Source organism: Grampus griseus (assembly GCF_964374135.1).
Source record: "Grampus griseus genome assembly, chromosome: 4".
NCBI classification, from domain to species: Eukaryota; Metazoa; Chordata; class Mammalia; order Artiodactyla; family Delphinidae; genus Grampus; species Grampus griseus.
Window position 1 is genome coordinate 32,746,036 of NC_138997.1, and position 26,291 is coordinate 32,772,326.

Consider the following 26,291-nt stretch of genomic DNA (forward strand, 5'->3'; position numbering starts at 1 on the left):
CAAATTCTTAGAAAAGCACAGCCTTCTGAGACTGAACAAGGAAGAAATAGAAAATATAAAGAGACCAATCACAAGCACTGAAATTGAAACTGTGATTAAAAATCTTCCAGCAAACAAAAGTCCAGGACCAGATGGCTTGACAGGCAAATTCTACCAAACATTTAGAGAAGAGCTAACACTTATCCTTCTCAAACTCTTCCAAAATATAGCAGAGGGAGGAACACTCCCAAACTCATTCTACGAGGCCACCATCACCCTGATACCAAAACCAGACAAAGATGTCACAAAGAAAGATAACTACAGGCCAATACCACTGATGAACATAGATGCAAAAATCCTCAACAAAATACTAGTAAACAGAATCCAATAGCACATTAAAAGGATCACACACCATGATTAAGTGGGGTTTATCACAGATTCTTCAATACACACAAATCAATGTGATACACCATACTAACAAATTGAAAGATAAAACCCATATGATATATATATGGAATCAGGAAAAAAATGGTTCTGAAGAACCTCGGGGCAGGACAGGCATAATGACACAGACATAGAGAATGGACTTGAGGACACAGGGAAGGGGAAGGGGAAGCTGGGACGAAGTGGGAGAGTGACATGGACATATATACACTACCAAATGTAAAATAGATAGCTAGTGGGAAGCAGCTACATAGCACAGGGTGATCAGCTCTGTGCTCTGTGACCACCTAGAGGCGTGGGATAAGGAGGATTGGAGGGAGACACAAGGGGGAGGAGATATGGGGATGTATGTATATGTATAGCTGATTCACTTTGTTATACAGCTGAAACTAGCACAACAATGTAAAGCAATTATACTCCAATAAAGATACTTTAAAAACAACTTATATGATAATCTCAATAGATACAGAAAAAGCTTTTGACATAATCCAACACCCATTATGATAGACACTCTCCAGAAAGTGGGCACAGAGGGAACCTAATTCAATGTAATAAAGGCCATGTATGACAAACCCACAGCAAACATCATTCTCAATGGTATAAAACTGAAATCATTTCCTCTAAGATAAGGACAAAGACAAGATTGCCCACTCTCACCACTATTATTCAAAATAGGTTTAGAAGTTTTAGCCACTGCAATCAGAGAAGAAAAAGAAATAAATGGAATCCAAATCAGAAAAGAAGAAGCAAAGCTGTCACTGATTGCACATACATGATACTATACATAGAGAATCCTAAAGATGCTACCAGAAAACTACTAGAGCTAATCAATGAATTTAGTAAAGTTGCAGGGTACAAAATTAATGCACAGAAATCTCTTGCATTCCTATACACTAATGATGAAAAACCCGAAAGAGAAATTAAGGAAACACTCCCATTTACCACTGCAGCAGAAAGAATAAAATACCTAGGAATAAACCTACCTAAGGAGACAAAAGACATGTATGCAGAAAACTATAAGACACTGATGTAAGAAATTAAAGATGATAAAAACAGATGGAAAGATATACCATGTTCCTGGATTGGAAGAATCAGCATTGTGAAAATGACTGTACTATCCAAAGCAATCTACAGATTCAATGCAATACCTATAAAATTACCAGTGGCATTTTTCATAGAACTAGAACTAAAAAGTTCACAATTTTTATGGAAACACAAAAGACCCCAAATATCCAAAACAATCTTGAGAAAGAATAGCGGAGCTGGAGGAATCAGGCTCCCTGACTTCAGACTATACTGCAAAGCTACAGTAATCAAGACAGTATGGTACCGGCACAAAAACAGAAATACAGATCAATGAAACAGGATAGAAAGCCCAGAGATAAACCCATGCACATATGGTCACCTTATTTTTGATAAAGGAGGCAAGAATATACAATGGAGAAAAGACAGCCTCTTCAATTAGTGGTGCTGGGAAAACTGGATAGCTACATGTAAAAGAATGAAATTAGAGCACTTCCTGACACCATACACAAAAATAAACTCAAAATGGATTAAAGACCTAAATGTGAGGCCAGACACTATAAAACTCTTAGAGGAAAACATAGGCAGAACACTCTATGACATAAATCACAGCAAGACCCACCTCCTAGAGAAATGGAAATAAAAACAAAAATAAACAAATGGGACCTAATGAAACTTAAAAGCTTTTGCACATAAAAGGAAACCATAAACAAGACGAAAAGACAGCCCTCAGAATGGGAGAAAATATTTGCAAATGAAGCAACTGACAAAGGATTAACCTCCAAAATATACAAGCAGCTCTTGCAATTCAATATCACAAAACAAACAACCCAATCCAAATATGGGCAGAAGACCTAAACAGACATTTCTCCAAAGAAGATATACAGATTTCCAACAAACACATGAAAAGATGCTCAACATCACTAATCATTAGAGAAATGCAAATCAAAACTACAATGATGTATCACCTCACACCTTTCAGAATAGCCATCATCAAAAATCTACAAACCATAAATGCTGGAGAGTGTGAGGAGAAAAGGGAACCCTCTTGCACTGTTGGTGGGAATGTAAAGTGATACAGCCACTATGGAGAACAGTATGGCAGTTCCTTAAGAATGTAAAAATAGAACTACCATACAACCCAGCGATCCCACTACTGGGCATATACCCTGAGAAAACCATAATTCAAAAAGAGTCATATATCACAATGTTCATTGAAGCACTATTTACAGTTGCCAGGACATGGAAATAACTTAAGTGTCTGTCGACAGATGAGTGGATAAAGAAGATGTGGCACATATATACAGTGGAATATTACTCAGCCATTAAAAAGAAAGGAAATTGAGTTATTTGTAGTGAGGTGGATGGACCTAGAGTCTGTCATACATAGTGAAGTAAGTCAGAAAGAGAAAGACAAATACCGTATACTAACACACGTATATGGAATCTAAAAAAAAAAAAAAAAGATTCTGAAGAACCTAGGGACAGGACAAGGATAAAGATGTAGACGTAGAGAATGGACTTGAGGACACGGGGAGGGGGAAGGGCAAGCTGGGACAAAGTGAGAGAATGATATTGACATATATACAGTCCCAAATGTAAAATAGATAGTGGGAATCATCTGCAGGGCACTGGGAGATCAGCTCGGTGCTTTGTGACCAGAGGGGTGGGACAGGAAGGGTGGGAGGGAGACACAAGAGGGAGGAGATATGGGGATATATGTATGGGTATAGCTGATTCACTTTGTAATACAACAGAAACTAACACAACAATGTAAAGCAATTATACTCCAATAAAGATGTTAAAAAGAAAATATCATCACAGCAAAACAAAAAAATATGATATTGTTCTACGTATTTGGCTCTACTGTTGATTGGTATGTAAAAGTTTATGGCTACTGTACACTGCCTGTATTAGTTCTTTTATCATAAAATGTCCCTCTTTCTCTTATTTAAAAAAAAAAAAGAAAATCAATCTGTTAACTGGAGTTTTAAGTTAACTTCACTGTTTTATATTAATTAACCTGCAAATACAACAGTGTGTACTTTATCTTGTTAGGAAACAATTTGGGAGAAGTATATTCCTTGCAAACTTTTTACATTAAGGAGTACTTTTGCAGATTCCAATCCAAACAAATTCTGAAAGTTTATTCTTTCATACAGTCAACCTTTCCTCTTGGTTTCCACGAAACCCCCTTTTCCAGGTTCTGTTCTGATGTTTGTAGTCCCTGAATCTATCTTGCTGGCTGCTTTTGCTCTGTCTGGCCCCTAAGTGGTGATAATACCCCAAATTCTCATTTCACATAGTGTCCTAGGTAATTCCATTTAACACATTTTCCCTGGATGAAGCCCAAGTCTAAATCCTGAATGAAGATCTCTTTCCTGAGCTCCAGATCATTATTTTTAATTGCCAAAGGAGTATCTTTACTTTTGCTCTTGCACTGGCCCTTCAAACTCAAAATGCCCAGAAAAAAAATCCCAATCCCGATCTATTCTTCTTCCCGCCTTTCCTATGTGGAAACTTTAGAAGCATTTTCTATCTCTTTCCTTGTTGAATAAATTCAACTTATCACCATGTTCCTATGGACTCCGTATCTGAGTCAACTAGTAAGTATGTCCCCTCCTCCCATCCTCACAGCTTCATCCACATAATAGATCTTTGTCAGCTCTTGTCTAGCCTAACTGGTCTGTCTGATGCTGGTTCTCTGTCCTGCAAGACAACCATTACCAGATGTCCTTAAAAATAAAGATCTTAGCATGCACTCAACTGCTTACACTTTTATATAGCCTACAGAATAGAGTACAATTTCCCGTATATGGCATATAAATTTCTCAAAAATGTGCCTGTGACCTACCAGACTCTTTTTTGTTGTTGCTTTGTTTCATTTTTCACATCACTGACTGAGATTTTTCCCCCAGTTTTATTCAGATATAATTGATACATAGCACTGTATAAGTTTAAGGTGTACAGCATAATTTGGCTTACATATATTGTGAAATCATTACCACAATAAGTTTAGTTAACATCCATCATTTCACATAGATGCAAAAAAAACCCACGAAAACTACATTTCCCCTTGTGATGGGAACACTAAGAACCTACTGTCTTAACAACTTTCCTGTATATCTTACAGCAGTGTTAGCCATAGTCATTATGTTGTACATTACATCCCCAGTACTTATCTTATTGGAAGTTTGTACATTTTGACTATCTTCCTCCTATTCCTCCACACCCCCAGCCTCTTTTTTATAATCCCACACTCAAGTGCTTCTCAGGTGCACTGTACCACTTGTTATTTCCAAATATACCAAACACTTTCACGTGTCCATGTCCTTCCTCATGCTTCTTGCCTGGAAAGCCTTTATTCCATTTTCCATGGGGACTCAACAGACTGAGGTTCCAATCCCAGCCCTGCTGCTTATGAGTCATGTATTTCGGAAAAGACAACTAACATTTCAGCCCATTTCCTACTGTGTATATATAATTGCTTTTTATTTTTTCTCTCACAGTCATAATGAGTGTTCAATGGAGTGTATGAATTTAGCATTGCTCCTGGCAATAACTGCTCTTTGACCTTGAATATTTATGCTACAGAAAGTGAATTTTTAAACATTTAAATTTGCCTAGGGCTTTTTTGTTTCTCGTTTTTATTTAAAGTCCCTGAAAAGACTAACTAAATCTTGGCCCTAAAGTTTTATAAGACTTACATGAATATCGATTACCAACTTAAGCAGGGATAAATCTCACCCCATCAATTATAACTCAAGCAGTGGAGAACAGTGATTCAAATCCCATCTCTGCATGCTCACAACTAGACATGTGTTATTTCACAACTGTGAGTTGGAACTTATTTTATATTACTATTTTAAGTTTCTAAAGTGTTTTTTCTGTTTTGTTTTTGTAAACATACAGGTATATACTCTAAAGATTCATTCACATGATACAGTAAGAAGCCCTACTATGACCATTCACACAGGCAAGAATCTCAGTTCTACATTTACTGGCTGCCTATTCCTGGCAAAAACTTTACATCTCTGAATTTCAGTTTCCTCACTCTGTAGATCTTAAGTCTGTTATGAGAATTCAACCGGTAAAACAGGTGCTCCATAAATGGCACGTATTGTGATTATTACTATGCTTCCTGCCATGGGTTATCAGGGCACTCAGTTTTCGAGTTCCCTGAAAACAAGAACTGTTTCATGTGTCTTTATATCCCCAGTCTCATGCTTGGTAAATAGTTTATAAAATTCAGAAATATCAGTCAGACAGAACTAAAGAACTAATTTTTCATAGTCTGTCCACTGAGTTTTCCTATTTGTGGCTTAATATGAGAACTAAAAATTATTTAATGCATTTATATTGAGTAGAATCACAACTGACAATATCTTCCTCCTCCTCATTTTATACTGTAAAAGAGGGGGCTAGAATTGGGAATATCTTCCTGTGTCAGACAAAATAGCGAAATCCAAAAGTTAAAAACAAAAGTTAAATGCTAAATGACATCTTTTCCAAAACATTCACTAAAGGTATAGCAGGCTGGGGAAAATCCTCCTATTTTTCTCACTGCCTTAAATATCAGGAAAAGCACTAAAAAGGCAGAGAAGCCACAAGGGGGGAGGGAAGGGGGAAAACCCGGAGAGGCAGGGGGTTCAAAATGTTCCCTTGCCTCGGTGACAGTGGAGACTGTGTGTGTGTGTGTGTGTGAGCATGAGTGTGGTTGCCTCTGAGTCTCTCTGTGGCAGTGTGTGCAGATTTCATCTTCTCTCAATTCCTGCTTCTCCCAGCTTAAATTCATGAGGAATTGGAGAGGGGAGTTTTTAAATATTGAGACCAATTTAAATGTTGGAAATGGGAACGTTGAAAGTGTGACTCAAATAGGAAAATGCTGAAAGGAATTAAATTTAATTGTTAATTATGCTCCATTGAATAAGAACATTGTAACAGAAAGTCATTGCAATCAGGAAATGCTTAGTTCCTGGAACATAGCAGACCTTCAAGAATCTCTGAATTTGTAATCACTCAGGTGGCAACTAGGCTGAGATTTACCTGCAGTCATCTATAGAGAGAAAAAAAAAGCTTTACACTTAAAATTACTATAGATACAATGTAGCAGGAATAGGTTATAACATATTTATACAATTGATTTTAATATATTTATATAGTAAGTATCATGACAATTGATTACACTAAAATAATCCTGAAAAAATTATACTAGTTAACACAGAGTAAGGTCTTAAACTAAACTTTTAAAATACCTTTGAAGTAATATTTTGAAATATATTAAACAAAAAGAACTAAACAATCAAGCGTTTAGAGTTGGGAAGTTTTTCAGAGTTAAATTAATCCAGTCCACCCAGCAACAGATCCCATTTTAATTGGCTCTTGCTACTCAACCACAGGAACACACTGCACTTTCTTCATATAACATGTAAGTAGTCTGGCCTAGGAGAATATTGACACTCAGGTATCTTGTATTCCTGTTTTTTCCCTCAATAGAAGGTCTGCTCTGTAGTTTGTAGGGTGGAAACAGTGTGATTTGGCATTAGAACACCTGGCAGTGAGACCATGATTCATGGTTAAATGGTTCTGTAACCCTGAGTGAGACACTGCGTGTCCCTTGTCTCATTAGTGAGTGAGAAAAGGCCTCACTGAACTTCTCTGGAGGTGACCGTGAGGATTAAAAGAAACACTGTCTGGGCATGGTCTTTCGGAAGAACATACAAATACAAGGCAGACTGAAATACATGGTGAGGAAGTCAAGCATCTCTTTGACCCCAGGCTTCCCAAGTGACCACTTCCCCAGAGACAAACAAGGTTCACAGTTTCTTAGGTTTTCTTCCCGAAGTCGTCCAACTTTACGGGTGTGCTTTTACTCAAAGAGGCCTGCAGGGTAAGCACTGTGGGGCAACAAAGCAGAATAGCTGGTCAAATGGATCTGAGTCTTGGACAAACCTGTAGGCTCTGGTGTACTCATAATCCAGAACTGCACTTGCTGTTAGCACACCGCTCAGTGTGTCCATCTGGAACGCTTGTACTTGGTTGCTGGAGAGAATAGAATACTCGATGAGGCCGTTTGTCCCACTGTCCTGGTCTGTGGCAAAAACCTGTGAGGAAGAAACTCCTCCGTTAGGTAAGGATTGAATCTGCAGAATGGGTTAAGCCTGTTATTCAGAGAAATGCATTATGAAAGAATCACATGGTCAAACACACTTTAAAGACAATGACCAAAGGAATATTAGCCATGGCTGAAGCTTACATTTATATTAAAGTGAATAATGGGTGAGAAGACTATTCTGAAGATTCATTGAAAGGATTTCCAAGTAATTTTCAGTAGGAGTATTGCATGCTTTGCGCTAAATGAAACAAAACCTAGATTTAGTGCTAACAAAGTTAGGTCCTGGTGATTTATTTGATGAGTTGTCCAAGTACTAGCGTTGAAGATAAAACAAAAGTTCTGCATCACTCTCCATGGAGATATATTATTTCGTCTGCTTTACATTTTAATCACAAACTAATTCTATCAGTGGATTCAAGATCTTGTTTAAGAACAAGCTGACAGATTAATTTCTATTTATTTTTAAAAATATTTATTTATTTATGTATTTGCCTGTGCTGGGTCTGAGTTGCGGCATGCAGGATCTTTTAGTTGTGGCATGCGGGATCTTTAATTGTGGCATGCAATCTCTTAGTTGTGGCATGCGGGATCTAGTTCCCTGACCAGGGGTCGAACCCAGGCCCCCTGCATTGGGAGCATGAAGTCTTAGCCACTGGACTACCAGGGAAGTCCCTCTTTCTATTTATTTTTATCTTCTAGGCCCCTCAGCCTTGGCCTGAGCTCCCATTCCCTGTCATCTCTCTCCTGGGTGACTGTACTGATATCCTGGTGGGTTTTTGCTTGTAACTCCCTTCCTTTTCAATCTATCCTTCACACTGCTGCCAGAGTTCTCAGGGGATCCAGAACCTCATCAGGACCTCATCAGAGGGCACACACCAGCTATTTGGTACAGAAAGGCAGCAACAGACAGCTCCCTTCGAGATCACAAGGAAGAGAAACTTATCTGCATACCATCAGAATAAAGTCCATCATGTCCCCTAGGCCGTACACTTAAATGAGTTACAGAGAGTAGGCCTCCCAGGAGGCGTATCAGTTAGGGTCTTTGGATGCCAGCAACACAAATCCACTATGGCCAACTTCATCAGGAAAGAAACATAGCAGAAAGACAGCGCCCAGGTGAAGCACAAGAACCTGAACAGCTCTAAGGCACAGCTTCTTTGAGCTGTTGCCATCAAGACAAATCACCCCTACTATGTCTCTGTCTGGTGTCCTACCACCCAAGATTCAAATTCCAGGGAGAGAAAGTCTCTATGGGACCGAGGCAGTTGACAGCACCTTGTGTCAGGGTGGGGTGGGGGGGAGGTCACCACTTTGACTGACAGTTCCATCAAGACTGCACCTGGCAGAGGAGGGTCAGTTCCTAAAGGGAGTTTGTGGGGCTGCAACCAAAAGGAGGGTGTGTAGGCAGTGTGGTAGCAAAAAGCAAGAACTCCAGAGCCTTCTACATTCCTGTCTATCTGAACAGGATACAGGCAAATGGCAGTTCTAGTTTCCTGGAAACTAAATGATCTAAAAATACGAAGAACAAAGTTCATTGTATCCGTCTCTGACTGGGCCTTCTCGAAGGTTTTATCACCTGAACCACTGGCAAGTCAGGCTGTCTCCCTGTCGGGTGTACATGGGCTTTAATGGGACCCTCACCTTCACATATTCCACATGAGTGGTCTATCTCTGTCCAGGTTAGCATGTGCGACAAAGCATGATGCACCAGCTCCCCAGGGAGGAGTCCTCTGTGACCAAGCAGGTCCCACAGTGGCGCTGGAGGCATCCATGATCCCCGCTGAACAGGCATCACTGGGGGTGCGGGGGCTGAACAAGAGAACGCCTTTACCTCCTCACCTTCCTCTCAAGCATCTCTGTCATGGCTAGAGTAAAGGTGCAGCACTTCTGGAACAGGCTGGAACCTGGAGCAATTAAGCTCCAATCATACAAAATAAATGGGCAGAAATAATGTAGGAAATCCTGGGAATCCTGGACCATGTGGGGAGCACAGAGCTAAAACTCCAAGACAGCTGAGCCTCTACTGGTCTTGTTTGCACCGTCAGAGGCGAATGTGTGCATCTGAACTGGGCAGGAATCAAAGGAAAGTGTCTCTATATGTTCAGGTGAAGGTAGCTGCACAGTAACCTAGGGGATCACCTGGATCCCTGCCTCCATCTACCACAGAGAGAAAGTCATGCGGTGCTGGGTCATGGGAGTGGGGTTACAGAGGCCAAAGGGAATGTCCCACTAGGCTGCTGACTGTCAGGATGGGGGTTTATACCCATTTCCTGTGCAGATTCCCAAGAGCCTGTAGGTGTTGTAATGTCCAGGTTCTTGAATTCAAAACATCGGTTCAACCTTGAAGGGAAAGGTGAAAATGGGCACCAGTCCCCGAAGCAGGTAGAGTCTATCAAGGATGGGTGGGTTTGGAGCCTGAACAAGAAGACTGCCATGTGAACAGACCCTCTTTTTTCAGAGCATGGGGCTTGGTCCCAAGATAGGGCTGGGCTTGAAACAGCAGATCTATGACTTTCACATGAGACACCTGCAAATCCAAACCAGGGGCCCCTTCCATGTGTCTGTGCTGCTGCCATGCTCATCTGGCTGCAGCTCCACCTGGCAAATGCCTGCTTACCCTTTAAGACTGAGTGCAAACCTCATTCTTCATGAAGACTGACACTCTCCTCCAGGAACAGTCTGTGCCTCCTCTTTTCTCTCATGACATGCAACATACACTTCTATTATAACATTAGTGATTTGCATTTAAATTGTATACTTAGTCTTCTGACTTCCCCACTGAATTGTACACATGTGTAAGGTGAGCTGCTTTTTGTGCCCCTCTAGATTCCCTGCTAGTGTTCTACGGGGGCCCTAGAGAAAGCAGGTGGGTCTAACCGAGCACGAAATGGATAGGGGAAGGAGAGTGAGCTCAGAAACTGCAGACTTCCTTCAACCTAAAGTTCCATCCAGTGCATCAAATATTGTATATGCCAAGGAAAGATTTAAAATTTAATTCACACTCCCCCACACACAACACATTTCTGTTACCTGTATGATGTGAGCATCGTAGAACTGGCCCTCAGACACTGATACTTGGTAAATTCTTTGTCCAAAGCATGGTGGATGATCATTCACATCTTGGATGAAGACTGCTACTTTGCTGTAGGCTCTATGCTCCCTACTTTCAGCTAAAACGATGAGCTGAACTTCATTTCTGACTTCAAAATCCAGAAACTTGGGTTCTTGCACAGTGAGTTCTCCTAGTTTTATTTCCAGAGAGAAAAAAAAAAAAAGGAAAATTATTTTATTTTATTTTTTATTTTTCGGTACACGGGCTCCTCACTGTTGTGGCCTCTCCCGTTGCGGAGCACAGGCTCCACACGCACAGGCTCAGTGGCCATGGCTCACAGGCCCAGCCGCTCCGCGGCATGTGGGATCTTCCCGGACCGGGGCACAAACCCGTGTCTCCTGCATCGGCAGGCGGACTCTCAACCACTGCGCCACCAGGGAAGCCCAGAAAATTATTTTATTTAAAAAGTCTCAAATCACCTTTGACCCATATGCTCACACGCTTACCTGTCCCTCAACTCCTCCCACTGGCTGAGCCCCCTTTCCTAGTGCCCGGGGTCATTGTGAAAAAAGGTGAGAACAGGCAGACATTTACACGGTTCAGACATGCAGGAGGGAAAGAAGCCATGAGTATCTGAAATCTGGGCGCTTTCTCTTAAGTCATCTTTCTGTCTCCATATTTAGCCCATGTCTGCAAAGTCCACCTTTCAAACATCTCCTGAATCCACACTCTCCATTTCCTGCTGCTGCCCTCCTCCAAGCCACCAGCATTTCCCACCTTGTCCCCTGTGTTAGTTTACTTAATTGGCCTCCCCACTCAACCAGTTCCCATTCTGAATTAAATAATAAAAAACAACACTGTGACTGTCCTGCATAAAACCCTTGATTGGCTTCCACAGCAATTAAGATGAAGTTCAGCATTTTTAGCCTCCCCAGGACCACCTGCTCCAGCCTCTCCCACCTGAGAAATCTCATTCTTCTCTTTCTCCCCTTTGCTCTGTCTGCTCTGTCTGTAAGACTCATACATGTTCTGTTCCTCAAACGCTCACTTCAGAGTTGTCCTGCAGGCTTTTCCATCCACCTGGAATTGTCCCCACTTCAGTACATCCTCAGGGTTCTTTCCAGACCACCCAGCCCTGTACCATCACCACGTCTGCCCCCAACAGACTCTCCAAAAGTGCCTGCAGGGCCTTTGCTCACCTAGTTCTGCCGAGTTATTCCTCTTGGTTTAGAAGGTGAGGATGGTTATGTCTTACATCACCATCTCCCAAATCCCTAGCTCAGGTTCTGGCACATGGGAGCACCCAGTAATATTTGTTACACCCCCAGGTAACAAGTAGAACCAGGTGAGGGAAACTGAGCCTTGAGGTTTATGCCCTACACAGGTTTTTCCCCAGACTAAGAAAATTCCTCCCCTGATAGAATTCCCTTTTCTAGTTTCTACTCTGTTTTGTTTCTTCCCTTTTGCAATTAAATTTCTTACTGAATTGATTGTTATTATTATTCCACTGTCATGATTTACTTAGCTCTCAATGTCAGAAATTCCGTCGAGTGGAGTCTGCTGAAGTGCGTACTGATTTGGAGTTTGAGAAACCTGAAACCAAGCCTAAACCCTAGCCCTGGCTGCTTCATTTAGGTAAAACACCTAGCTCCCCCACTACTAAGCTTGTGACCTGTAGTAAGTGACTCAGCTTCTGTCGAGCTGAGTCTCATCTTCTGTAAAACGGGGATATGAATAATGGCTCCATAGTGTTGCTGGGAGAGTGACACAGTGCATGTGTCTCTCACGCCCTCCATCAGCAGATACAGATTTAATATCTGTATAAGCTCTGAATGTAGAAGGAGAACATTTAACAGCTATGGACTATTAAAATTTGCTCTTCTGGTGAAAGAACCTGTACAGTTTCTGGAGATACGACCTGGAAGCCACAGTTCTGATTGCTCTATCTGAACCAGTTCCCCTAGAGAACCAATGTAGGCCAAGGAAACTTCAGGCTATCATGTACCTACCTGGATGCTAATAGTAATTATATCCTGTTCTAATAAGTCTAACTTTGGCATTGAGTGTTTTGGGGGGATTTTATTGCTTCTGTTATTAAGAAAAAATAAATATTTATATACTATATGAAGAACTCACTATACTGCCAAATTTAAAACTTCATAAATTCACTTTCATTTATTGTCATCAGATTTAGTTGTCCATTCAGAAAACCAAATTACTTTTACAAACCATGGCCTGATGTTACCAAAACCCCTCTTAGCAAATTTAGAGTAGATTTAAGGATTGGCAGCTGAAGAATCATTAAAATGCATGCTGATGAGCTGCTAATGAAAGAATATGGTTTTTAGAAGTCTCTGTGGAACAAGAGCTGAGCAGAGAAGCCCCAGTCTAGGTGGACCCAAAGCTCTCATCTGGAGCTTTGTCTCCACCAAACAGGGCATTCAGCTTGCTACCATGTTCTGTTACTATTAGTAAAGAAAAATAAAGTGAAACACAACACTAAATTGCCAGTGTCACTTAGTAGAAAGTGTGCCAATTACAGTGCAGATCAAAGTGGATTTTCTAATAAAAGGCTTGTGTTTAGGCTTTGATAATTGGAATTTTGCACTTGGAATGCATCTGCAGTTCTAATGCTTTCCTTGCTTGGTTTTTATTTTTGACATAATAATTGGCACATGCTGTGAAAGTTGTGCAAATAGAAAAGACAATAACCAGTCTGTGAGATGATTCAAGGCTGGCACACCTACTAGATCCACAATTCGCCTTGGATGATCTATGTATATTTTTCTCAGAGACATCGAGGATTTACTGTCACCAGTGAGATGAAAGTACTACTGGGCTCTGTCTAATATATGGGCAGAAGTCCATGCTTTCCTTAGACTAACAGGCTCACAAATACCAACTTTTTGTTCATTCTTATATGTTAGCATGCCAGTTATTTAATAACTTGAGAAGAAAATTGTAGTAATATTTTCCTTCTGATATATGGACTTGTACAGCTTTTGTCCAAGTTTTAAGTACACATCAAAATGAGATTTAGATTCTTCAAATACTCAGTGTTTGATAGCATAAGTGAGTTACTTCAGTCAATTACAAACTGTGTGCACATATATGTATATGCCCAAAGCAGAACGTGATAAACATTTATGTTATCCAAAAGCTTTTAAACTCTCTGCTCTAAAGCTACGTCCTTGAAACACTGAAAGTTTGATCATTTTGTTTTATGTTAATCTACCAAATAATGGAATGAAAACCACCATCTGTTATTTACATAGACGATGTTAGTCAAATAGTCAAGCTCCAAAATTCCTTCTGGTTTAAACAGTGAGTAGTAGATGTTTTTAAGTTATAGTGACAAGAAGTTTAGATGCAAAAGTAAACCTGTGGTTTGTGACTATGGAACAGGGCACACTCGGGCACAACTGGACAGAAAACAGTTCTCATCAGAGAGCCATCTAATCATAACTTACTAAACCAATAACTAATAAAATGGTTTTCTCGCATTTTACCCTGTTTACACTGCAACATTAGAGATCAAGTTTACTGATTTGTCATACATACCAGTTTTCTATTTTAACTGGCTTATGTTTTAAAAAATATACATTGATAAAACCTGTGTTAGATGCCTTTAGACACAAATTTAATGATTATGTGTCAGGAAAGATGAATTTAATATCATAATTAAAGATTCTTAGAAATGTTTCCTGACAAAAGTATGGTAAACTACAGACTGGGACAATCCTCATCATAAAAACAACTAAAATGCTTGATAAATTGTAAGTGTGTGTGTGTGTTTGTTGAAATGCATTACTGAGTTGCTACAGTAGTAAGGAATCCTCAGAGGAAAAATAAATAAATGAAAACAGTCATTCAGGGAGGCAAGCAAGCACTAAAAGCTTGTTTTTGTTCTAAGGGTTTTTAACATAACCTCTTCCTTGAGATTCACTTCTGATAACTGCACAGGGTGCGGAAAACAAGGGAAGAAGCCTGAACCCACAAAAGGTGAAAGATCCAATAGGAAAACCAAAATAAAGCTGTAAACCTAAAGGCTACATATGTTCCAAATTAGTGGTCAATATCAAAAAAAATTAAAAATGAATGCACAGAAACTTGCTTTTCTTGACCTTGATGTCAGATGAAAGAGAGAAAAAGTCTCTGCTGAGAATTCATTAGCTTAAACCTGAATTTATGGTAGCTATACTATCATATATATATATATATATATATATATATATATATATATATATATATATTTAAATTCCCCAAAATTAATGTAAGCCATTACATCAGCTTTGCTTGATGAGTGTCTAGGTGATTTGCAGAATCAAAAACACATCCTCCCTTTAGGGAAAAAATTCAACCCAGGCTTCAAAGAATCCTCAAAGAAAAAGTTTCCAGGACAATGGAGTAGCTTATAGTTAACAAGCACAAAAATCACAGAGAAGCAAGGCACCATGAATGACAGCCAGCAAATCCATAGATAGCAGAATAAATCTTCAAAGACTTAAGATGCAGAAATTATTGGACACAAAATATGTAATTATTAAATATTTAAATATATAAAAAAGAAGGTTGGAAGCATTAGCAAGGAACAAAAGGTTATTTTTTTAAAACACCCAAAAAGAGTTGAAAAAGAACCCAAGATAACCTCTGGAAATGAAAAATATAGTTCCTTAGGCTGAAGAGAAGAGGCAAACAGACATGAAAAATTTGAAAAAGATGTAGGAGAGAGCGATATGACCCCAATATTTGTCTAACTGGAGTTCCAAAGAAAGGTACAAATAAGTGGTATTTAGATCAACAGCTGACTTCTTAATGCAACAAGTGGAAACCAGAAGACAGTAGGGTAATATCTTAAATATGGTAAGAGAAAATAACTATGAACCTGGAATTCTAAACCCAGCAAAAATATCTCTTAAAAACAAGTATTAAAGACTTTTTTAGACAACTAAAATGTGAGAGAGTTTACTGCAACAGACTCTCACAAAAGGATGTACTTTAGGTAGAAGTAAAATGATTCCAGAGGAAAGTCTGAGATGGAAGAAAGAACAATTAGCAAAGAGAGTAGCAAAGAAGCAGGTAAATTTTAAAATATTAATAATGCTTAATCTGAAAGAACTAAAATTGTGGTCAAAAAAATCTTATAAATTGGAAAAGGGATATTAAAAGATAAAGAATTCTAAGTCTCGTATATTATTTAGGAGCATGATATTGATTAATGTTAGGCTTTAATTGTAGATGTCAAAATAGCTAGGCTAGGGCTTCCCTGGTGGTGCAGTGGTTGAGAGTCCGCCTGCCAATGCAGGGGACATGGGTTCGTGCCTCGGTCTGGGAAGATCCCACATGCCGCGGAGTGGCTGGGCCCGTGAGCCATGACCGCTGGACCTGAGCATCCGGAGCCTGTGCTCCGCAATGGGAGAGGCCACAACAGTGAGAGGCCCACGTATCTCAAAAAAACAAAACAAAACAAAACAAAAATACCTAGGCTAACCATTAAAAGAAAGAAAAAACTATATAACTTCCAACAAACAGAGAAAAATGGTCATTCCCAGATGATTGTATATGTTGAATGTTCAGAAAAATATCAGAATCAATAAGAGTTTATAAGTTTGCTAGATACAAAATTAAAATATAAAAGCTAATTTCAAGTGTACACACCAACACTGTCAGAAAAAGCATTTTTGGGGACTTCCATGGCAGTCCAGTGGTTAAGACTTCACCTTCCAGTGTAGGGGGTGCAGCTTTGACCCCTGGTCGGGAGCTAAGATCCTACATGCCTTGCAGCCAAAAAACCAAAACATAAAACAGAAGCAATATAGTAACAAATTCAATAAAGACTTTAAAAATGGTCCCTATCAAAAAAATCTTTAAAAAAAAATAGAAAAAGCATTATTTTCATTTACCTCAGCAAGAAGTATAAAATATTTAGACTAAATCTAGCAAGAAATATGCTATAGAAAAAACTTTATTACAATTATTAAAGAAACAGTAATTTTATTAAATTATTAACAAGTAATTGGTGTGATTTTCCATATTATTCCTGGATTCAAAGATAATACTGTAAAGATACACATTTTCCCCAAACTGGTATTTAGAATTAATATAATTCCAGTAGAAATTCCAACAACCTAAATGTCCATTGGTGGATGAATGGATAAAGAGAATGTGGTGTATACCTACAATGACAGATTATTCAGCCTTAACAAAGAACATCCTGCCATATATGACCTGGGTGAACCTTGAGGACATATGTTTAGTGAAATATGCCAATCACAGAAAAAAGAAATATTACTTGATTCCCCTTATGTGAGGTATCTAAAGTAGTCAAATTCAGAAGCAGAGAGTAGAATGGTGGTTGCCAGGGGTAGGGGCACGGGAAACAGGAAGTTGCTGGTTAGTGGGAAATGAAGCCTCATTCAAGATGAGCAGGTTCTAGAGCTCTGCTGCACAGCGCCATGCCTATGGTTAACATACAGTTTTGTGCACTTAAAATGTGTCAAAAGAGTAGATCTCATGTTAAACGTTCTTACAACAATTTTTTTTAAAGTCAATCAAGAAAAGTTTTCATAGATGATTATTACCTACAATGCATAGCTATGCAGGACTTTGTGAGATTTAAAAGAAGGACACTTTGGCCTGATGATTAAGTTACTTAAATTCTAGATTGGAGCTATATGATTTTTTTTGAGATTTGTTGTTGTTGTTGTTGTTAATTAGGGTAAGGTTCCACCTGAAATCAAATGTGTATGCCATAGTTATATGGGTTACATGCATGAAGGTGTGAACAGCTGTATATAATCCCAAAATTCATGAATAAATATCCTTTCCATGGAAAAACAATCCCAATAGGCGTGTGTGTGTGTGTGTGTGTGTGTGTGTGTAAAACTTAACAAGTGGATACAATGCTTTATATTAGAGCCAGATAGACAATAACAGCTAATATACTCATGAGGAAGAATCTGAAGATGGGGTAAATATTGTAGGGTTGCTGCTTCCTTGATATGAAGATTTATAAAGCAAATGTAATTAAGACAGTGTGGTGTCAATGTGTGGATAGACAAAGAGAAGAATGGAGAAGAGTCGAGAGTCCAGTAGAGTCAGGAAGCATGATGTACGACCATGCTGGTACTGTAGATCACACGGTAATAAGGCCATTGGAATAACTGGGAGTCCTGGTTGAAAAACAAGAAAGGAAAAGGAAAGGAGAGAAGAGGAGAGGAGAGGAGAAGAAAGGAAAAGAAAAAAAGAAAAGCTATCTCTAACTCACATAAAACACAAAAATCAATCCTAGATTCACTAAAGATATAAATGTGAAACACAGGAAAACTATAAAAATTTTAAAAGACAATGTGAGAATATCTTCATGATCTCACGGTGGGGAAGAATTTCTTAAACAGCCTACAAAAAAGGCAAATCATAAAATAAGACTGATTCATTCTAACGTTAAACTCAGAATGTGCCTTAATGAGAGTGAAAGACAAGTCACAAATTATTAAAAAAAAATTGTAACAAAAAACAAAGGATAAACACTAATAAAAATATATTAAAAATCCTTACACTTCAACAAGTAAAACACAAAAAACTTAGCAGAAAAATAGGCAAAAGATATTAATATGCATTTCACATAGAAGAAAACAGAAATAGTCAATAAACTATGAAAAAATGCTCAAATATATTCGTACTAAGGGAAATGTAAGTTACAACCACAGTGGGATAACATTTCACACCCACCAGATTGTCAATAGAAAGTAGGACATGGACAACTGTGACAGTTCTCATTCAATGCTGGTGGAATATAAAGTTGGATGAACCACTTCATAACACAATTTGGCACTATCTGTATAGCTGAACATAGGCACCCTCTGAGATACATGCCCATCCTACACTCTAGGGCCTACAGAACTCCTTACATGTGCACCAGAAGACACATGCAAGATTGTTCATTATATCCCCAGACAGAGAAACCTTGCTGTCCATCAACAGCACATTGATAAATAAGTTGTGATATAGACTTACAATAGAATACTGTAAAGCAATGAAAATTAAAGAACCCAGCTACACACATTAACATGGGTGATTCTAACTTTGAATTTAAAAAACAATATCAATAGAATACATAGAGTATGAATCCATTTATGTAAATTTCAAAGCAAAATCAATGCTTTTACTATATTCCTATTTGTAGGAATACATTTACTGTAAGTCACAAGGAGATGATTATCCTTGAAGTCTTGGCATTAATCAGCCTGGAGCAGTGGAGAGAAAAGGTGCAATCACAAAAGGGCCCAAAGGGAGCATAGGTGATAATGGTGGTATTCTATTTTATAGCCTTGGCAGCAGGTACATATCATTCTTTGCTATTCTTCCTTAATGTGTTCATAATGGCTTATGCACTACACATCATAGTAAAAATGTTGAGCAAAAAATCAATCCGTAGAGGAGTTCATTCAACATAATTCTATTATGATGTTTAAATCAAAGTAAAACTAAATAACGCATTTTTTAGGGATTCAAATGGGGTGGGAAAATTATAATGAAGAAAAGGCAGGGATCAATACCAAATTCAGATTACTGATTTGCCAATGACCTCTGGGGTGAAATAAGACAGATGTGAGAGGGAAAGGACACACAGGGCCTTCCTGAGTTTCTAGCCATGTCTCATCTCTGGAGATGGGTGGCAAAGACATGGGCTTTTATTTTACTACTGTCCATTAAACAGTTGTATACCTCAACATACCATCTTGTAGCTATTTCACAATAAAATTTTGAAATACATTTCAACTTAAATAAATGACTTCTTAATTAAAAAATAAAGAGTTTCCTGTGGATGACTTCTTTGAACTAACCCTAGGCATATTTTATCTGTATTTCAATGAGAGACTATAGAAAATAAGGCCAAACCTGGGCCATGTTAGGTGTGTGATGGCGGAAGGATTTGGGTGACCTGGGAAAATGTGCATACTCTGATATTCACCTTCTTCCTCAGTGTTCTAATCTCAGCTCCTTTCCCAGAACCCTCAGACACCCGACTGCTAGAAACTTAAAGCTTGGTTGTGTTTGCAAATGGCCTTCTTGCCAACAGGCTTCCTGCATCACCCTTTAACCAAATGATAGGGTGAAGAGATGAAGACTTCTTGCAGGCTACCTTAGAGAGGTTGCTGAGCAAAGGCTGCATGGACCAAAAAGTCGTAACACTACCCTGGATGAGAAGGCTTTTGCTTAAGAAATGACCCCTCTCAATTCTTCCCATGTGCACAAAGTATGGATTAAATAAGGCAGTTGTATGGTAATATAGAAATTATTAAAAACATTCTTCTTGAGGTTGACAACGAAGCAGTAGATACATATCCACTACATAGTTGTTAGTTAAAAAAAGTATGTTCCAAATAATCAATTGGTATTCATTTAAAGCACAATAATGGTCTTATTAAAGCTAAATTTAATACATGCTGTATTTGGAAGTAATTTCTTTACCACCACATAGAAACCTTTCCAGCCATCCTTTTTTGTTGCACTGTTGACATTAAGTGGCAAATCAGAAGAATCTCTGATGAAAATTTCCTAAGGCTACACATGTGTGCTTATTTTCAATTCAAACCCATTCTCACTGATCTCCCTACTACATCTCCAATTCTCCCAAATAGATAGGTAAATCTCCCTACTACATCTCCAATTCTCCCAAATGGATAGGTAAATCTCCCAAATGGATAGGTAAATTTCTTTACCACCACATAGAAACCTTTCCAGCCATCCTTTTTTGTTGCACTGTTGACATTAAGCGGCAAATCAGAAGAATCTCTGATGAAAATTTCCTAAGGCTACACATGTGTGCTTATTTTCAATTCAAACCCATTCTCACTGATCTCCCTACTACATCTCCAATTCTCCCAAATGGATAGGTAAATCATAAATAGAAACCATGTTATCATCAGATAACAAGTAGGGTAGGATAGGTACTGTTTAATTTGGAAATGTGAATAGACTTCTTAAGGAATACATATAAACAAATAGTTCTTGATTTCTCATCAGCCAGAATAAAAACTCTTTGTTGTTTACCTTTTAAATTATTTACCTCTAATTTCTACCTTTCAAATTTTGAGTTTTCTTTGCAGAAGTATGTCTTATTAGTAACATTAAGTGGAGCAGAAAATAAAGCTATTAGAAGGTAGAGAAGGATTACCTGAGTTGGAGCACAAGGAAAAAACTCCATCTTCATTTCCACTAAAAATTGAATATTTAATGTTGTCCCGAACTGAGTCAGTAGCAAAAGCTTTTATAGTCACAATAGAAGTACCTGTAAAAATTAGGTTAAAAAAAAAGAGCTTTAGGAAAAGAAAATTCAGGAAAAACAAGAGCAAACACCGAGTGGTTATTATTTGCCTATTATATTTTCACTTGTCATTCAGTCAATGATTATTTATTGAGTGTCTTCAAAAAGCCAAGCCCCATGCTAGGTTCTGGGGATATAGCAACAAGCAAGGTAGAAAAGATCTCTGTCTTCTTGATGGTTATTAACTGATGGAAGGAGATGAACAATAAGCCATTAAAGAAATACATAATCAAGGTAGATTTCAGATATGTTAAGTTCCCTGAAAAGAAATAAACAAGGTTATGTGATATAAAATACTTTTTCTGCAGGGAGGTGGATACCCCTTTGCAGAGGCCTCAGAGGAATGACATTCCAGTTGAACTTTGAAGCATGAGAAGCCATAGAAATAGTGGGAAGAAAAGGATTCTAGGAGAAAGAAGAGCAGCACAGAAGCCCTGGGCTGGGAGAGGGCTTGGTTTGGTGAGGCACAGTGCGTAGGAGAAATGTGGATGGTGAAGACAGTGTCGAGGTGGGAGGGACTAGATTTTACTCTAAGTGCAATGGGAAGATATAGAAGCATTTAAAGGAAATAAGTAAAATCATCTGATTTACTTTTAAAAGGCATCAATCTCACTGCTGTCTGGACAACAAGGAGCTGTAAGAAAGGAAAAGAAATACTGCAATAGACCATGCAAGAGACAACAACCTAGGATAGTGGGGGGGGATGAAAATAAGGGGACAAATTAAAGACATATGCTGACACATTTCCCTGAACATTGCATGGGATGTGGGAAAGGAGGTAACAAGGGTATAAATATAAGAAATCTTCCTTTAACCAGTTTACAGTAGCCTTGTAGGTAAAAGCAACCCAACTAGAAAGTAACCACGGTCTTAACTGCATGATAGATTCATTCAAGAATTGTTAAGCTAGGGCAGGGGCAGTAAAGAGATAACTTCAAGGGAAAAACAGAAATTGATTTAGGGGTAGGAATTAGAGAAGAAAGAAGGAAGTCATGTCAGTTTCTAGGAAACAGACTGATTACCAGCATAAGAGAAGAATTAGCAAGGACTGACAGAGATAATAAGACAATTGGTATGATTAGAACTGCAATTTCACTGGGAGGATTTTCAAGAATCCATCTGGGCCCCAAGTTAGCACCTTGCCATCTTTGTTTATAATATCTTATGCCCTTTGCTGCTCACCTCTGCTTTGCTTCCTGTCTTGGTTGTCCATTTGTCTCCCTCCTATAACTGCCTGTCCTGTTTTATTTTTAAGTATTTTTATTTAATCAACTTTATTATGGTAAAACTTACTTACAATAATATACGCATAGTTTAAGTATATAGTTCTATATACTACACATGTCTATATATGACTATACACACCTGTAACAACTATACACACCTGTGTAGCCACCATCACAATCAAGATGTAGAATATTGCTATCACTTCAAAAATTTCTCTCAGACCCTTGGACAGTCTACATTTGTTTATCCATTACTTACATATGGGCATTTGGGTTGTTTTCAGTATGGGGCTTATGAATAAAGCTGCTATCAACATTTATGTAAAAGGGCTTGATGGCCTCATGTCTTCATTCCTGAAGAGTAAACACCTACAGTAAGTGTATGTTTAACCTGCATACACTATTAACTGCCAAACTATTTTCCAAAGTGGTTGTTCCATTTTATTTATTTATTTATTATTGATGTATAGTTGATTTATAATGTTGTGTTAGTTTCTGGTGCACAGCAAAATGATTAACTTATACATATATATACATAATATTTTTCATATTCTTTTCCATTATGGTTTATCACAGGATATTGAATATATTTCCCTGTGCTATACAGTAAGATCTTGTTTTTTTACTGTGGTTGTACTACTTTACATTCCTGCTAGCAACATACAGGAATTCCAGTTGCTCTACATCCACTGGTATTGTCAGTCTTTTTAATTTTGGTCATCCTAGTGGGTGTGTAGTGGTGTCTCACTGTGGATTTAATTTTAACCTCCCTAATGTCTGATGATGTTGAGCATCTTTTCATGTGCTTTTTGGCCATTTCCAATCCCCTTTTTAGTTCATCTTTGTACTTTGCCTTCTTGTTCTCTATTTACCCACCACTTCTGATAATTCTTTACTCATCCTGACCCTCTTGTCTTAGGCCTATAACTTATGGCATCTACTTTAGACTCCCACTCTGGCAATGACCCTGCCTCTCCTCTTAACTTTCATCCTGACCTATAGGATGCTGCCCACTGGCAAAGGCATGTTGCACTGAGTGGGAGAGATGAGAATGAGGTGGATTCTGTAGGAGGCTCTCTGACTGGTGAGTATGTATCACTGGGGACCTGATATAAGATGGTGTCAGCAAAGCACCAGAGGAAAAGTGAAAGGAAACATTTGATAAGGAAACAGGTGTCAGAGATGCGTACATATCAGGGCTCATTAGCTCAGATGCTTTTTGGTAAAAGCAAAAAGCATGGACATATATAGGAGCTAGATGGGTGGAGGAGGCCAGAGACTGCCTGATGCAACTAAGGCACTCAGCTTTAACTTATTACTGCCAGCAGGGAAAGCAGGTTTCAGGATACTGGGGATTCTGGTCTTTTCAAGAGAAGGTCAAAAATTGATATTTATTTTCATGTGAAATCCCCCAATTCCCAAATGTCAGAAAATATTTAATTTAGGGAGAAAAATAAGCCACCACCTGGGTTGAACAAAATATTGCTGTGGCTTGACTACAGTCCTGTGTCTGGCCATTTCTGATAGAGAAGATGAATTTCTCCTTTTTTGTTACCAGACCTTCTAGCTCTTAGATGGTGGTACTTATTTGTCACTCATGAACTTGTTCAGAACACACTTGAAGACTGATCTTACCTCTCTGCTAAAATTGAACTAAATTCCATGAGAGCAGAAGAGCTTTTCTATATATTTGTATTCTATATATTTTTATAAATCTAGATTAGTTTTGCCTCTAAAGTTTCATGTACTTGCAAATCATACAATAACTGTCTTCTTTGCCTTAGCACACATTTTTGAGAATCAAACATATTGTTGTGTGTATCAAATATTTGCTGCTTTATATGTTTCAAATGAAGAAACAAGATAAAACCCCAGAAAAACAACGAAGTGAAGTAGGGATAAGCAATCTACCTGATAAAGAGTTCAAGATAATAATCATAAAGATGCTCAAAGAACTTGGGAGAAAAATGGATGAACACAGAAGTTTAACAAACAGTTTGAAAATTTAAAAAAGAACCAAAAAGATATGAATACAGTAAATGAAATTAAAAATTCACTGGAATAAATCAACAGTAGGTTAGATGATACAGAGGAATGGATCACTGACCTGGAAGACAAAGTATCAGAAATCCCTCAAGTTGAACTGAAAAAAAAAAAAAAGGGATAAAAAAATGAAGATAGTTTAAGAGAACTCTGGGACAACATCAATATTAACATTCACATTTTAGGGGTTCCAAAAGAAAAGAGATAGAAAGGACATATTTGAAGACAAAAAAACTGAAGACGTCCCTAACCTGGGAAAGGAAACACACCTCCAGGTCCAGGAAGCACAGAGAGTCGCAAACAGGATCAACACTAAAGAGATGACACTAAGACACAGTGTGATTAAAATGTCAAAAATTAAAGATAAAGAGAGAATATTAAAAGCAGCAAGGGAAAATCAATAAGTTACATACCATGGAATCCCATATGGCTATCAGCTGACTTTTCAGCAGAAGCTCTGTAGGCCAGAAGGGAGTGGCATGATATAGTTTAAATGATGAAAGAGAAAGACTTACAACCAAGAACACTCTACTCAGCAACAGTCTCATTCAGATTTGAAGGAAAGATCAAAAGTTTTACAGATGAGCAAAAGCTAAAAGAGTTCAGCAACAGGAATCCAACTTTCTAAGATACGGTAAAGGCACTTCTCTAAGCAAAAAAGGAAAGGCCACAGCTAGAAATATGAAAGTTACAAAAGGAAAAATTTCACTGGTAAAGGCAAATATAAGTAAAGGTAGTAGATCAACCCCTTATAAAGCTAGAATGGAGGCTAAAAGACAAAAGTAGTCAAATCATCTACATCCACAATAAGTAGTTAAGGGATACACAAACAAAAAGATGTAAAATATGTTAAAAACAGTAAATGCTCTGGAGTCAAAATGTAGGGTTGTTAAAATGTATTCAAACTAAGAGATCAGCAACTTAAAATAATTATATATATATATATATATATATATATATATATATACACACACACACACACACATATATATGTGTGATTTATATACATAGCTATATATAAACCACAAACCAAAAATCTATAACAGACACAATACAAAACAGAGAAAGGAATCCAAATATAACACTAAGACAGTCATCACAAGGGCAGAGAGTAAAAAGAAAAAAGGAACAGAAAGAACTACAAAAACACCCCCCAAACAATTAACAAAATGGCAATAAGACATACCTATCAATAATTACTTTAAATGTAAATGGACTAAATGCTCCAATCAAAGACATAGAGTGGCTGAATGAATATAAAAACAAGACCCAAATATATTCTGCCTACAAGAGACCCGCTTCAATCTAAAGACACACATAGATTGAAAGTAAGGGGATGGAAAAAAGTATTACATGCAAATGAAAATGAAATGAAAGCCAGGGTAGCAGTACTTTATATCAGACAAAATAGGCTTAAAAAAAAGACAGTAATAAGAGACAAAGAGGGACATTACAGAATGATAAAATTATTATTCCAAGAAGATATAACAATTGTAAATATATATGCACCTAAAATAGGAGCACCTAAATATGTAAAGAAAATATTAACAGACATAAAAGGAGTAATTGACAGTAATACAATAATAGTAGCAGACTTTTAACACCCCATTTACCTCAATAGAGAGATCATCCAGACAGAAAATCAATAAGGATATACCAGCCTTAAGCAACACATTAGACCAGGTAGACTTAATAGATATGTATAGAACATTCCACACCAAAGCAGCAGAATACACATCATTTTCAAGTGTTCATCAATAGATGAATGGATAGAGAAGATGTGGTATATATGTGCAATGGAATATTGCTCAGCCTTAAAAAGAAGGAAATCTTGCCTGTTGTGACAATATGGATGGAAATAAGTCAGGCAGAGACAGACAAATACTATAGGATTTCACTTACATGTGGAATCTAAAAAATAAAACAAATGAACAAACATAACCAAACAGAAACTGAATCATAGATACATACAAAGAACAAAGAGATGGTGGCCAGAAGGGAGGAGAGAAATAGGTGAGAGAGATTACAAGGTACAAATTTCAGATACAAAATAAATGAGTCATGATTTTGAAATGTACA

The 26,291-nt window shown here is 38.0% G+C and overlaps 1 protein-coding gene across 1 annotated transcript in view; it reads right to left on the reverse strand.

Moving 5' to 3' along the window:
• DCHS2 (dachsous cadherin-related 2) overlaps nucleotides 1–26,291 on the reverse strand; it is a gene marked incomplete at both ends in the record, with an annotated part of 287,003 nt that overhangs the window by 18,195 nt on the left and 242,517 nt on the right. The window contains 3 exons of the mRNA XM_082653510.1: nucleotides 7,399–7,550; nucleotides 10,592–10,803; nucleotides 20,794–20,907. Coding sequence (XP_082509636.1) covers nucleotides 7,399–7,550; nucleotides 10,592–10,803; nucleotides 20,794–20,907 — 478 coding nt within the window. The remainder of the gene's footprint in view (nucleotides 1–7,398; nucleotides 7,551–10,591; nucleotides 10,804–20,793; nucleotides 20,908–26,291) is intronic.